Source organism: Nannobrachium achirus, assembly GCF_963921795.1.
Source record: "Nannobrachium achirus genome assembly, chromosome: 9".
Taxonomy (NCBI): Eukaryota; Metazoa; Chordata; class Actinopteri; order Myctophiformes; family Myctophidae; genus Nannobrachium; species Nannobrachium achirus.
Genome location: NC_137818.1, coordinates 41,783,848 through 41,799,073, shown reverse-complemented (window position 1 = coordinate 41,799,073; position 15,226 = coordinate 41,783,848). Strand labels below are relative to the sequence as shown.

Sequence of the window (15,226 nt, the reverse complement as noted above, 5' to 3'; positions counted from 1 at the left end):
CAGAGCACGACCGGCGACTGTTTTTTTTTTTTTTATTATAATTAATATCATTTTTACGATAAAAGTACAGGAAAGTACGAGCGGCTGATTGCGTGGTCCGGACAAGTACGGGCAAGTACGGCCGGCTTAGAAAGTAAAATTGCTAAATACAAGGCACAAATAGTTAGTTTCCATACAATTGATTATTTGCATTGCAAAACGATTCGATACCGATTATCTGCATTGTAAACCGCTACGATACGATACAAAGCCAAACGGTACAATAAAAACGATTTTTACAATATTGTTACACCCCTACTGTCTATCAATCCTTTCAGCCCTGGGTCAGCCAATGAGCACCAATGAGCTGCTAGTGACGGAGCTTCTCACAGATGACAGAATCGTTTGGGATACAGACTGTGGCCCCTTGAAGTGTTACAGCAACTAGATTCTTTAGGGGACATCGTTAGATGTCTGAAAAAAAAAAAAAAAAAAAAGCATTAAGCAATCGCCTTTTTTCTGCTTATGTCAGCAGAAAACTACCTACAGTATATCAGCTTTAAGCAGTTTAGGAAAAGAAAGAAAGAAAGAAACAAACAAACAAACAAATAAACAAACAAACAAACAAACAAACACAATGTGTAAAGTTTAAGGAGATTTGGTTTGGGAAGATTGGGAAGTACTAGTCCCTCCATGTGCAGAAAAGGGTCAAACGTTCTTTCATAAAATGAGCTAAACGTTCTTGGGAGGCTGTGGCACCCAACCAGTATGCAGTCTGGTATCGTGTTGTCCTTAACTGACTTCTCTGGGAGTCTCCTCCCACTCTCCCTTTCTGTTGAGCTGCTGGTGAACGTCGCTTGGCTTATGCGCATACCACCAACCGCCAGGGCAGTCTGTCCCGCAGCTTGCAGCCAAACATCTATGGTGTAATATATCTTTGTGCCAGCCCTGAATAGCTCAACCTGGAGTAGCTTCACCCAAGACATGATTGCGTGGAGAAGTGAAGTGAATCAAGCTATGGAACCTAGTCTATTTTCATGTGTCTGTTTAAATCCGCTGACTCTGTCTGAATGTTTCTCGCTCTCCCTCGCTTGCTCCCTTGGCCCTTATCCAAATCTGTTGCTCCCTACAGTAGAGTGCATACATAGTCATAAACCCACACACACTCATTACCATGACGTAGACTAGAGTCCTGTGTCCTAATGTGACCTTACCTAAAGTGACCCTGTTTCCCCATTTCACTACACAACAGACGGGCTGCAACAGGGACACGGATGAAAAAGTCAGGAGAAGGAAGTGCAGGGAGTGAAAAGAGAAAGGGGTGAGGCATCTTTGCAAATTTGGTGTGTGAACTGCAGCTCTTATTACTCTCTCTGACGTTCAAATCACATGCTCAAAATTGGACTGTTTACACTGGTTTATGCTCTGCCTCCATTTCAAGTTCACTCCCTTCCTCTGACTCCCCCCCGCCCGCTCACCCTAAGCCTCCACCCCTCCCACGAGTTGGTTCTGCAGAACTGTGTTGTGGCGTTTGGAGACGAGACTGTGAGACGAACAGGGAAAGGCAGCTAAAAAGAGCCTATTTGTCTCTGAGTGGTTCCAGGCACACTGCAGCGGATCTCTACTTCTGCTCCGTCTTTTATTTGTGCAGTTCTACCCTCTCAGGACAGCTGTGAGTATCTAAGGGGTCATACGAGGACAGGATAGGACCCCCTCCACACACACACACACTCTGCTCTCAGGATTAGTGGTGTACAAGTCTACATGCAGACATGACAAAGGATCTTTACACAGATTTAAGAGTCCAGAATTGCAGCTATTAGCTAAGGTTTGAAATGCAAGAATGTGTGGGAAGCTCATGAAATATTCTTGGAAGAGACTGAGTGAGGTGGACTTGTTTATTCTGCCATATTGTACTTAGCTGAAACTGAAAGCAACACTGCATTTTCAGTCACATAATACTGCATTGTCACAGTAGTTGTGCTCCCTGTAGAAATGAAATGTTCAGCCCCTTACAAAGATGAGATTGTCTTCATAATTTCCAACAAATAAACTGCTTGAGACAAGAATGACATTCTTATTTCAAACTTTGGATGCAAACATTGCTTCTCACAAGCATTCCTTCTATGTATCCCTGCAAAAGGGAGTGTTTAAAGCAAATATACATAATAACTTGTTAATTTGTAGTAGGTAAAAGGGTCAAAAGGTTGTCTGTCACTTTCGGGAGGTCATTACGGACATTACTATAAAGTTGACCAGGTGCCAATGTCCTCCATTTTTGCCCGCCTCCATCTGCATGTGCATGCGTAGACACAAGGAGACAGAAACACAGTGGGAAAGGACAGACACAACACGGGCACTTAAATGTTAAATTACTCCTCAGGGAATTAAAATGTAACCTATTCAATAATATTCAGCATAAGCAACTCTGTCACAAGTGAGAAACCAGACCATGTTAATCTACACAGGGCCTCTTTGTTTGTTGAATTAACTAGCTGTACACTCATTTTGAGGACTTACACAAAGTTGGATTTGACCTGTAAAAAAGATTAATTTAATTGCTGTGTAAATGGCATTGGTGTTTCACATTAAACCACTGTAGGAAGTGCTTGTCCGCTTTCTTGAACATGTCAAATCATCAGCTTCAAGATTTGTCTCTTTATGTCATCACTTGACAATGATAATGATTGCTCATTAATGTCGAGTAGAAGTAGCCTGACATATTCAAGTACAAGAACATCTAAATTGTACTTACAGTACACAAGTTAATGTACATTCCAACACAAAGCAGGTCTGCCCGGCAGACAGTGTGGTAAACAACAAAGGACTGATACGAGGTCAGCCTGCAGAAGGAGGTACTTGGAACCCATCCAGGTCAGGGTAGATAAATCAAATAAGCACCTTAGGAGACCTTTACACCCGGCTGTTGTCAGTAACATCCCATTAACACACTGGTAAGACTGTTGGGTCTATAATGTAGTATAAGTGCATTTATAATGCACTTATAAGGCTTCATAAAACTCATTATAAATGTTGATATTTATGCCTAACAACGTAAAGACACAAAGACTAGTACTGTTAAGAGAATTAATGGACCCTCAAAGACCAGCATTTTCTTTTTGTATAAGTTTGAATGCTTAAAGCTATAGGGATAGGGACCTACACACAAAGCCAGACGTAGGAGCGGTTAGCAGTAGCACCGCTCAAAAACAAATCGTTGAGTTGTTGTTTTTGGTCAAAAAAGTGATATATATATCTCTATATTCTGATAGTACTAGTAGTCATTGCTAAGAGAAAGACACCCTGTTGTTGTAACAGCACAACCTCACTGAATGGCACCAATGCACCATGATGGCATTGAACTCAATGGACTGAGGGTCTCCCCATCACTCAAGTACTTTAGTAAACAGAAAAACATAATTTCAGGAGGGACGCAAATGTCATTCAATCAGTAGAGAGAACCCATTACCAGTTCCAATTTTGTTCTCTCTCTTTTCCCCCAATTCCACATGTTTATCCTGTATCTTCTATGAGTTCTTCTATGCATTCTTTATGTGTTTTACTATAGTTTTAGCAGTTATAGGCTAATGATATAAGTTAGAATCTTGTCGCATCTAGAGTTCGGGACACTACGCGGCCAGCCGGCCACACCTACTTCCCACCGCCGATCCGACCAATATCTCTGACCATATTCACACGGCGGCCATGTCGGCATTTTGCATTGAAAAAAACGGGGTGGCATTTCATTAACTTAGTAGCAAAATAGCCGCCATGTGAATATGGTTTCCCACATAGGAAATCTCTGTATCTGTCTGTCTACATGTGTCCCCTTTATGCCCAATGCCCATATATAGAGATCTCTGTATTTGTCAGTCATTGTTCCTTATATTGGCACATATCAGTTGGATCTGGGGTTCTGGAAAACTGGATATCCATATCCATGGACATATCGGTCCGCGAGGTGATTCTGGACACCCGCATATCAGGCACTGCACTGAGTGCACTCCCTCGAGTGAGGTCGGTGGGTCCCATATGCACATGGCCAGATATGGGCATAGTGGTCGAATTTGTTCAGTACCGTGCCATATCAGACCCCACTTAACATGCATGCTACATCATTATCTGACCTAAATGTACCCTTCAACTTGTATCCCCAAAATGAATGGATATCAAAGGTTTTGTAGGAATTTCCCTCTTGGTAAAATAAATGTAGATACAAAATAAAAATATACAAATACTTAAAAATAAAATCGTGCCCAGTGTTCTCAGGGGCCCACTGTTCTGGACTTCCGGTTTCCAGTGAAAGTATCCAGAAAATATCCAGAAATAATACCTTGCGTATGTATTGTAATACAATACAATACATACTCAAGTAAATAGGCTATACATACTCAAACACTTTTCTTAAGTATGATACAGGAGTAGGCTACCCAAGTAAATGTAGTTTACTGTCCAGTGTCCACTGTCCAGTCCACCACTAGACAGCATTAGCAGCCTGCCCTAGAGCTAATAGCAGGTGAGAGTGATTAACTTAATCAGTGCACAATCAGATAACAACAGGTGTTACCATGTGTGTAACTAGAGAACTTACCTGCAGGCTACCATAATAGCAGCAACGCTCACTCTTGTCTTGACCATTATAACCTATCATCATGCAGAAAATAAAACCAACAGTAAGTTTATTCAGAATATACAATTAAAACGTAAAGGGAAAGATTTGGCTATGCTGGTTGGCAAGTTAGACAATTATAGTCAGGGGATATTTCAAAAAACTTAGCATAAATTCCTCACCAATAACTTTCTTCACCAATGGGTTTGTGTCTAGAAACTATTATCTCACAAAGATTGACCTTGGGCAAAAAAAGACTGTATAGTAGCCTAAAGTTAATTATGGTACCCTAGCTCTGGTCCAGAGCTAATTGTACCCCCCCAACTTTCAGCAGATGTCCCAGATTCCCCTAAGGAAACTGAATTTCAATCTTTGAGATGTTTCTTCTAGACAACTCTACAAATACATTAGTGAAGACATTGACTTTACATTATTCCAACAAGGCAATAATATTCCCTGACTGAGGTCTGGTCAAAATGCAAGCTATCAGAATGCTAATATCGCACTTGTTCATTTGACACATAACCTCGCCTCACCAGGCTTTCTATTTGACACATAGCTGGGTAGCCAAGCCAACTGACTGAGGGTAGATAGGCCTACATTTAAACTAAGCCAACTGACTGAGGGTAGAATAAACTTTATTTCGGACACAATGGTTCCAGGTAGGAACGTCTTAACAGAAAATGTGCCTCCTCACCGTTATACGTATATCGTATCATCTCATATCTTGATCTCTGTGCTCCACTGTCTCCTCTCCAGATGCTCTTGTTGACTGCAGGACGCCTGGGTGGGAGTCTCCTGGCGCGGCGAGCGGCCACTACTCTGGCCACCAGCAGTTCGAGGATGGCAAGCTACGATCACGGTTGGTAGTCATAAAAACAAACACTATTCTCAGTACTCTGCTCTACTAGCCTGCTTTAATGAGAATTGTCAGTGGTGGAAAAAGTACTAACATGTTTTTCTTGATAAAAGTATCTTATTTTTTGTATTTTGTATTTGTTTTCCCCTTTTTTTCCCCTGACTATCTACTGCATAGTAGCCTACTGTGTTCTATCCGTCTGTCATTCAATGTTATGAGATACTTGGTTTCCTATGGAAATAAGCTTAGTCTTTTCTAGGATCTCCTTTTAGTAGACCTTGTACCAGTGAACTGTACCGTCATAAAACTGTACTTTTTCCTATGCAAACTTCTAATAAATAATAAGTCTTCAATCAATTAATCAATACTGCTATGTAGAAATGCTCTACAAGTAGGCTATAGGCCTGCGTTTCAAGTAGGCTTAAGTCCAGATATATATATGTTACAGTATGTTCAAGAAACCAGTAAAAGTTGTCAAGGAGCACTCGTTTTGACGTTCACCACACACTAATCACCACCAGATGGCGACGTCAGCCACTGGATAAGAGAGTTACGTCACGCTTTGAACTCGCCGCAGACCGGAAGTGTTTACTCTTTATTTACTAGCCTAGCCTAGCCTAGCCTAGCCTAGCCTAGCCTAGCCATTAGCTCCATTGTAGTCACTTGGACAGGGCGTTTAACGTGCGCTTGCCCAGGCCTTACGGCCTGGGCATAAATATAACGATTGCATTCACCACGGCTTCGTAACTCGCGCGGCGCTCCGCCGGCCGCGCGGCCCTGGCCCGCTCTTCGCGGCCACTCGCGCCTGCGGCGCTCGGGGGCGAAGAGCAGGACCAAGGTCCGCTGGCCTTCGCGCCGCTTGGGGCTTCGTGGACCCAGGGGGGCCTCGTAACTCGTTTGGGCTTCGTGGATACAGGGGGGCTTCGGTAGCCGCTCGCAGTGTCGTGGACAATAGAGCGGCGCACCGCCTGGAGTACGTTGTATTGGCGACCGCTTGCTCCGCCCCGTGCCGCACCACGAGTGCTCCGTGTCTCGAATGTGCTGTTTCTCTAATATACTATGACATATATATTTTTGCCAGACCCATGAAATGGGTAGGGCCTACATAAGCAAATGTCTGTCGGTCCGGGTTTTCTATATAAAGGGTATATATGATGATGACATGATGATGACATGCCTATAAAAGGCATGATGTCATCATGCCTATAAAAGGCATGATGTCATAAATGATGACAGACAGGGGGTCTGGCACAACCAGGTTGACCTGGTCTAGTTTTAGTACAAAAGTATTGGCATCATGTAAGGCCCACTTTAAGTAATGACTGTCACATTTCAAGTTTTCAAAAAAGAAAATGTCAGATCTACAAGCTCATGTATAGGGCTGAAGTGTTTAATGTATGGTTTGTAATATAATCTACAAAGTAACTAATGACTAAAGTGTTCAAATAATTGTGGTGGAGTAAAAGTACAATATTTGCCTCTGAGGTCAAGTGTAGTAGAAGTAAAAGCATTGGAAACACTAAAGTAGGCTACAAACAAATACCTCACACTTGTACTTAAGTAGGCTACAGTACAAGTGTAACAAGATAAATCTTCTAAATATCTCATACAACATTGAAAGACGGATAGAACATAGTAGCATACTTCAATGTGCCTTTTTATAAAGACAAGGTAAACTACAGGAAATTTTAAAAAGTGGACGAAAGAAACTTTGTTGCACACCATGGATAAATACAATTGCAAATAAAATTGCTTCTCGCCCACAAAATGAGATCAGTAGAACGACAGGTCGTAATAATAATCCTTAACCAGCAGGTGGCAGTGTTGCCTTTTGAAAAGCCATGCTACATGATATTTTCCCTACAAAGCCAGAGTGCAGTAACTATGAAAAACAGGGTTTCAACTGGTCAGCCGAATGAAATCTAGGCATACAAGTGATAATACACTGATTGACCTGTTCTTGAGGTAATTGTTTATTGTTTATCCCCCAATATCATGAATGCTAGTTTGACCTTTGGGATATACAAACGGGTTGGTGAGTCCAAAAACGTAGTTGCTGCACATTATGGCATTATATGGGATGTATTTTAGTTTTGTCCAAAATCACACAATTAGGTAAACTTATAGGCTACACTCAATGTCTGAAATTCTTCATATAAAGACATATTTACATTACATTCTCCCCATTCATAGATGTGGCACATGTACGGACAGATACAGACATGTCTCAGCCTCTGTACATTGACCGTCGGGATACCCCTCTGCCTGACCGACCATTCAAAGATGTCCTGACTGATGCTGAGAAGGGCATTAAACAGAAGGAGAAGGGACCCTGGACCCAGCTGTCCAACGAAGAGAAGGTTGCCTGTAAGTTGTAGATGTTTGTCCCATTCAGTGATATTGACAATGGTTTTGAGCCAGCAGCAGTTTACAGTGGGAGTTCAGTTGTGATTTGTGACCTATATTATACTAATATACTCTGACTCCTGGAATTCTGGGAATCTTAACACCATGGCGTTGTTATGGAGAGCATTTTCACATCATCTGTAGACATCACATTGTTACTACAGTGCCAGTAACATGACCAGAGCTTCTGGTTTTCATTTGGGGACATTGGGAGTAATGCGTTCAGGAGTCTTGTTTGAGTGATCCACTTTCATTCTACCAGTATGCTTGTTGCTGTTCAGCCTATCACACTCTCGCCCCACTTCTGTCTTTCCTCTCTCTGCACTCCCTCATCTCTTTTCCAGTGTACAGGATGACATTCGACAAGACTTATCCAGAGATGAACATGAAGACAGGAGAATGGAAGACTGTCATTGGAGGGATGTTTGTAATGTTTGGAATCACTGGCCTTATAGTCATTTGGCAGGGAATCTATGGTGGGTATCTGCCTTACTGTACACATCGTACATGCACACACACCTGCTGTTGTGCATATGAAATTACCATGAACCTTGAGCACTTTGTTCCACTGCGCTAAATCCATAGTTTTAATTTAAGTGTATTTAACTGTACCCCTACAGGTCAAACAGTTATTAACTTGCTACAGTGTCTTTGACAGATGGCAGACACAAATGCAAATTTGAATCCCTATTTTTATACTTTATCGTACAATGGTGTTGTGCCGCTATTGTTTAAAAAAAAACAATGATATGCCCAAAAATGGGGACGATACTGTATGTTGGGGGCGTTCTCACCCAAAGTCCGCTTAGAAGGTCCGGATCAGGGACCAAATGTTTACATTGTTGCATTTTGAATTTGGTCCGGTTAGCGTTCACACGGGACTTTTGTTAAAAGAACCAAATATGTAAACAACTGACACGTGGTCATACAGTCGGCTGTTGATCTATTGACAGAATAGGCTATTCCTATGGAAAATTACTTCACTGCCTATTCCAATTAATTTTGTGTTATTAATCACAGCCGCTTCCTATATATCTTCTTTTAAAGAAGCGAAACTCACGCATTTCAGGCAGTAATTAGCGATGGGTGGGTGGAGGAATCTCTCTCTCTCTCTCTCTCTCTCTCTCTCTCTCTCTCTCTCTCTCTCTCAAAACATAGCCTGTATAAAGCCTTCTCCTTGATTCATTTAACAATAAATAGCGGAAGAACGCGTGAACATAATAAGCATCACCGTTTCCACATCAAATCTCTCTCTGTCTGTCTCTTTCTTTCTTTACAAGCAAGTGAAGCAACGGGTCCATAATGATATTTCCTATCCTTATCAGGTTGGAAATGTGAAGCTAAATGAATAAATAACCTAAATAAAAACAATAAAATAATGTATAATCCCAAATGTTGAATCGCGTGTGAGCCATAACTTTACATGCGGTGGCGCATGCTTAAAAAGAACATATTAATGTAACGGGATGCTAATTGCAGATCTGCTCTTTTTAACCACATGATTAATTTAGCCATGAAACATAACAGCCGTGCATCGGACACTCGGACAGTGTTGTAAGCTTTTAAATCCGTTATTTTTGTGCACCGCACCCGATGACAATCATGACATGGACATACTGCCGTCCCAGCAACAACGTGAAGAGTTTGACTTGTGCACGCCTGTCCTCAGGGAACAGCGAGAGAGCGAAAAGAGAGCGAAAATCCTAATGCCTCGAAAGAAAAGCCAAGTTTGACTTTATTCTGTGTTGTGGTCGTTTGGATGGAGGTTGTGCGTGCAGCGCGCCCGCCGCGCCGCCTCCTCCTCCTGTGTTATACACAAGATGGTGACCTTACTTTTATTTGTGACTGTATTTGTGTCAAAACAAACAATGATCACCGTGTTCGGAGAGCGACCCCTGGAGTCACCGCACACGATGGGTCACCAGTTTCCATGTAGCTAACAAGTCAACGCAGCACCTGCTCACAGGGAGAGGAGATGATACAATTATTAACGTGTAGCCTACTGCAGGTCATGAAGACATATCAGCGGTCGGGTCATATCAATAATGATTCCCGTAAGAAATTCATGCTTTTAGAACTAATTATTAATCCAGCTTCACAACTGCAATTAACAAAGATTGATGAGTGTAGTCTCTTGTAGCCGAAGTTACAATTGCTTCACGAGTAGTCGTTTATTATTTTTTCCATATTGTTTTCAATGAACAACACACAGTAGGCTGATCAGACATAAGTTTGGTCCTCTATAAAGTCCGGCTCCGTTCACACCAGCAGAGGACCGGACCATGGTCCGTTTGGAAGGGGACCGAGTCCTGCCTTTTCAAGAGGACCATGGTCCGGACCAAACAAGGGGACCATGGTCCCTTTGCACGTTCACACCAGCGGACCAAAGGAGAAAGAGGACCATGGTCCCTTTTAAGCGGACCAAATAACCCTGGTGTGAACGCCCCCTTAGAAGTAGTTACTGTATATGTCACTGTTAAAGGCCTGGGAGCTACAGTATGTATTATTGATGGTACACATACAAATGTATATCCTTCCCTCCTTTTTTTTTTTGTTCCATATAGTCTACCCTCCTACTCCTCATACCTTTGCCGAAGAGTGGCAGGCCAAACAGTTCCAGAGGATGCTGGACATGAAGATGAACCCTATTGAGGGCTTCGCTTCCAATTGGGACTATGAGAAGAAGCAATGGAAGTAGAGCGGAGGAGGTACTATGGTCAGAGTGGCACAGAGCTCTGTCACCCATCATCTCCCCTTTGTTCTAGTTCTACACTGTAAAATCCTGAGTGTTAAGTTGGAACCAATTTGTACACCCAAATGGTTAAATTAACACGTAGGACTTTACTGTGTAGAGGTTCAAGGTGAAGTTGTCTCGGGAGCTTGAATTTTGCGCCAAATATGCAACCAGGAAGAACTTGACTTTCTCCTGGCTCCACATGCAGCCTCTCGTCCAATGTTGTCGCAATGTTGTCATGGTGACCATCCGTCCTGTTTAATAAAACTGTACTTCTGATTTATTATTCTGTGCATCTTTCTCTGATAACACCTAACAGTGTGGGCTGTGTGCTCACCAGTAACTATTTTGCTCGTTTCTGTGGCAGCATAAGGAAGTAGTGCAGCTAAGATTCTGTATAACAAAAGCAGTGGAAAACATGATCGGCCCAAGATGCTTACTTATAATATTCATGTTCAGGTTAGGTCATTGTAAGGGTATCTCGACCACTTTGTCTTGGCTGTCTTCTAAATACCTCTGCATTTAAATCATGAATCAGGCTGTTTAAAATGAAGGGAACCGGCTTCCACATTTCCTTATTGTTCAAAATGAATGTTTAAAATGCACAGCTCTCTAAAATAAACAGTGGATCATTCAGATCTGATTAATGTTGTACTTGCTTTATTTCTAGTTGAGCCCTTTCCAGTTGTCAGATATTTCTTTTTTACTGTGGAGCGGGCGTGGTGTCCTAAATGTAAAACTACTTTCCTGAATTGAACAGGTTCATGCATACTCATCTCATATCCACCTCACACATAAAGCATATTTAAGAAATTATAAGACGGATTCAGTCCCATCTTCCAGTATGGTCTTTATTCAGTTCAATTTAATCCAAAATTTTACAATTTCTAAGACGTAAACAGAACATGGGGCATGGCATCATTTGAACTCTTTAATTTTGTACTGAGGCCAGCAAGAATACACCAGGAAACCAGCTTTGAAAATATCCTGTCTGTTTGCATCATCTATTAGCGAACAATGAGTTAACAATTCACATCAATGCAAAGAGGGAAGTTTAAGGCCATATGATGGGTGGGGTGGGGGATGGGGGCACTAATATGCTTTTTACACCAAATATAAATAACATTTCAAAGCCGTCAAAAGTTAGTTTTTTCCTTAAATACGTTTCTAAGCTAGCGTACTATTCTAATCAGTTAAATAACTAGTATATATAGTGTCGTGCCAATGCGATTCCTCCTCTTGCGTATCCCGTCAAACATTTTGCCATACAGTATCCACACGCATGCATACACACCACACGCACAAAGGTGTAAGAAAGGGAAACTTGTTTCTGTGAGAGGCCAGACTGCAACCTCCGAGCAGCTTTTTGTGGGGTAATACACTAGAAAAATATAGATAGGCGACTGTATTGGAATGTATCAGATTAAACCTTGGCTAGTAAATTGGTGTGCTCAAAACAAGCCATTCGGGGATGAGCTTGGTCAACAGTCATCTGAATGGAAAGATAAGCAGCTGAAATTTTGAATCACAAAGAACCAAATTTTGATTTGCGTTATTGGGGAAAAGGACATTTGTGCACACTCAAAAAATATAACAATATATAGAAATAAAAAAGGGGCTAAAACCAATAACATTTTGGGGAAAGAGCACAGAACAGTGTCAGTGAGTGAACCTGCCATGTAGTATTATGATTCCCTGAACTCTGGATGTGTGAAATGAAATGAGTTATTAGCCGAACCACCAGAGCACCCAATTCAAATCAGAAAAGAGCTGACTCCTGCTGTGAAAGTGGAGAGACAGAGCACATGTTGGATCATTGGGACTGATGATGAAATGACTAAAAAACAATGGTTCTAAATTATGTGTGTAGTGCGTGTGTACGTGCATATATACATAGCAGTCACTCAAGCACCATCCTTCACCATCTCCCCACCCTCCCCTCTTCCGTCCCCTTCCCAACAGATTAATCAAGCTGCCAGTTCAGGGAGCATGATGTCCAATGCCAGGCGACACACATCCCTCTGACTGGCACCATGTTTAAATTAAATATGTTTGGAAATGAAGACGGGATCTGTTTTGCGTCTCCTGTGTGGACTATGTGTGACAGGCAGGTGTGTATGTGCATGCGTGCATGCGTAGCAGTAGGTGGGCCTGCTGTGACTGGCATACAGGACTATCTGCTGTGACAGCCAGATGATCACAGAAAACCCCAGAAGAATTGCATTTAGAGAGGAGGGGGTGGATGGAGATTTGATAGATTTTGGGGGTGGGGTTGAGTGTCCCAATGGAGGATGCTATTGGAGGAGAGGAGAAAAATGGAGACTAGATGGGGAATGTATGCAGGCTTGAGTGTCTAGTCTTATAGCCTGTATGTCAACATTTCCTAAAATGAAAATGGACACAAAAAGACACTCCGGCCCATCAAATTATACTTGTGTCACTGCGGATTCAGAACTGTGTAATACACTCACAATAACTTCATTCATTCCCAGTTAGGTTTGCTACATAATGCATCTAAAGGTTACCCCGTTTACTCTGGTTATTCCAATGCAGATCATTACTTGTGACTAAGACTGATTTGTCACGGCTCGTGAAAATACAGTATAGGGAATAACTATTTGATAATGCAAGAATGAAAGAAAAAACAGTGAAAGATAATTTTTTTGTTTGACTATTACAAGATATGATTTGGAGTTTATTGCAAATACTTTACTCAAAATGACAAAAAAATAAGGAAAATAAAACATCCCACACCCCCAAGCCTTAAATTCTGCCTTTATGTTTGAAACAATCTTGTCATTCTTGGTTTACTTTACTGTCTGTTTACTATGGGCAAAGCATTGTGTCTGTGCATCGTGCTATTGTACATGTTGCTACAGTATTTGCTGTATCTTTAAGCTACAGATTATTTAAGTGGATATTGCAACCATGTTATCGTGTTTGTAGGGACTACAAACTCCACTGTAGCTAGACTCTTTGAACTACACGTTGGATAGGCTGTCATCAAGGTGACTAAGAACAAAACTAGAGCAAGTCAGATAATTAACATAAACAAGAAATCTGTTGGAGCACCTGGACCAATAACTAAAAATCAACACACCCACTGACGTACAAACAAGCAGAGAATTTAAACAGGGTGATTTATACCTCACGTCTAACTGAAATCTGTCCAAAAAGCTCCTTTCAATATGCCATTCTTCTCTTGAACAAGCATAAATGGCAAGGCATAAAACACCAGTTCAGTAGAAGGAGGAATGGGATTTTGTATTTTGGGTGAAAATGGGGGTCTGACAGGAGCTACAGAAGCCACAAAAACAATCCCAGTTTCCCTCTCGTTAAGGACAGGGGTGGTACCATCCTCCCCCTGCCTTCTCTCTCCATATGGCACATACCACCCTTTTATAAAGGCTCTTGAACACTAGGTCTGTATTCTTTGTCCAAAATTGCACATAAAATATGAATACGACCTCACGCTGTGTCAATCGCTTCCGCCGTTTTAGTTTTTTCCCGCAGGATTGGATGGACCCGATATTTCCTTTACGTTTTTCGTTTCAACCAAAGTTGAAAAGGACCATAAAAATCACACTCACTGCATAATGAGTCAATTTTGTTTCATTCTGCAAAAAGGAACTATTGCCAACTATTTAGTATAATATTAGGCATCAGATTCTGTGTGCAAGAGCCTTAAGAGTGGCGATGAGGAGACAAGCACCATGGTCTTCGACATGGTTGTGTTTTATTAAGTCATTTGAGTCAAGTGACGTAAAATAAGGAGAAAACACAGGGTTAGGGTTAGTAGTAGGTCACTCTTCCTTCCTCTTCTTTTTTCTTATCCTCTGCTCTCATGGTCTCAAAGTTCAAAGAACACCTGGGAACTCTCAGTGCATTGTGGGGGGCGCACACACACGTGCCGAAGAGGAAACCGAAACGTAAACATTTTGTCAATTCTTGGCAAAAAAACAGAAGGAGCAGAGAGGAGCGGCGAGACGAAATATCCTTCATTTTGTATGTTAAAAGTTGCACTGGGCCATGTAGGACTGAGTGATGTGAAGCGGCTGGGTGTGGGGCTGGGTGAATGTCTTCTCTCATCCTTTTCTCTCACAGACGTTTCTGAGCGATGATCGAGCCCACTACCACACCGGTCACCAGGGTCATGCCCGCCAGCAGCCACTTCCTGAAGCTCTCCTGGGACTTCCTGCTCTCTGCTGCCGCGTCCTGGCCAAAGATCTCTGCAAACCGCTCCTGAAGGAGAGAGGGGGGGGCAAAGGAAGGCAGACGGTTAGCATCCATGTGTTAGGTGTTGACGGCAATGAAGTGCAAAAACTGTTAAAAGCAAAACACACACACTCGCCAAAAACTCCCCACGAGCCCACGTACGAAAACAGACAGGCACAGAAAAGAGTGAGGTGGATTCCCTCTCTGAAAGTTGCCTCTCATCTCATCACAGTGGTGCCGTTGATAAGACGCCCACAGCCGGCTGATACAGCCCAAACAGTCACCTTTGGAAATTTCCATCCAATAGGCCACACTGCCATAAAGGTAGACTCATATCACAACCGAGAAAACATCAAGATCCACCTGCCTCACACACAGTGAGTCAAAACAATGGCTCATTAACATCATCAAGATTTCTTTTCTC

At 42.1% G+C, this 15,226-nt stretch overlaps 2 protein-coding genes across 4 annotated transcripts in view; one reads left to right on the top strand and one right to left on the bottom strand.

Moving 5' to 3' along the window:
* The first annotated feature begins 1,458 nt into the window (after positions 1-1,458).
* Positions 1,459-11,230, top strand: cox4i2 (cytochrome c oxidase subunit 4I2). Its single transcript, XM_080734139.1, has 5 exons — positions 1,459-1,651; positions 5,348-5,450; positions 7,641-7,814; positions 8,198-8,329; positions 10,418-11,230. Exons 2-5 carry the CDS (start codon positions 5,348-5,350, stop codon positions 10,549-10,551), a joined length of 543 nt encoding a protein of 180 aa, XP_080590265.1. The 5' UTR covers positions 1,459-1,651; the 3' UTR covers positions 10,552-11,230.
* A 212-nt stretch (positions 11,231-11,442) lies between these two features.
* bcl2l1 (BCL2 like 1) overlaps positions 11,443-15,226 on the bottom strand; it is a 39,257-nt gene continuing 35,473 nt past the window's right edge. For all 3 annotated transcript variants that reach the window (XM_080733291.1, XM_080733293.1, XM_080733292.1), the window contains exon 3: positions 11,443-14,829. In XM_080733291.1, coding sequence (XP_080589417.1) covers positions 14,686-14,829 — 144 coding nt within the window. In that variant the 3' untranslated portion in view covers positions 11,443-14,685. The remainder of the gene's footprint in view (positions 14,830-15,226) is intronic.

What these genes read in the sequence shown, in the direction of transcription:
- cox4i2 (XM_080734139.1), top strand. Translation starts at nt 5,348, where the DNA reads ATGCTCTTGTTGACTGCAGGACGCCTGGGTGGGAGTCTCCTGGCGCGG. An exon ending in GATGGCAAGCTACGATCACG is followed by an intron (nt 5,451 to 7,640) that starts GTTGGTAGTCAT and finishes CCCCATTCATAG; the next exon opens with ATGTGGCACATGTACGGACA. An exon ending in CAACGAAGAGAAGGTTGCCT is followed by an intron (nt 7,815 to 8,197) that starts GTAAGTTGTAGA and finishes TCTCTTTTCCAG; the next exon opens with TGTACAGGATGACATTCGAC.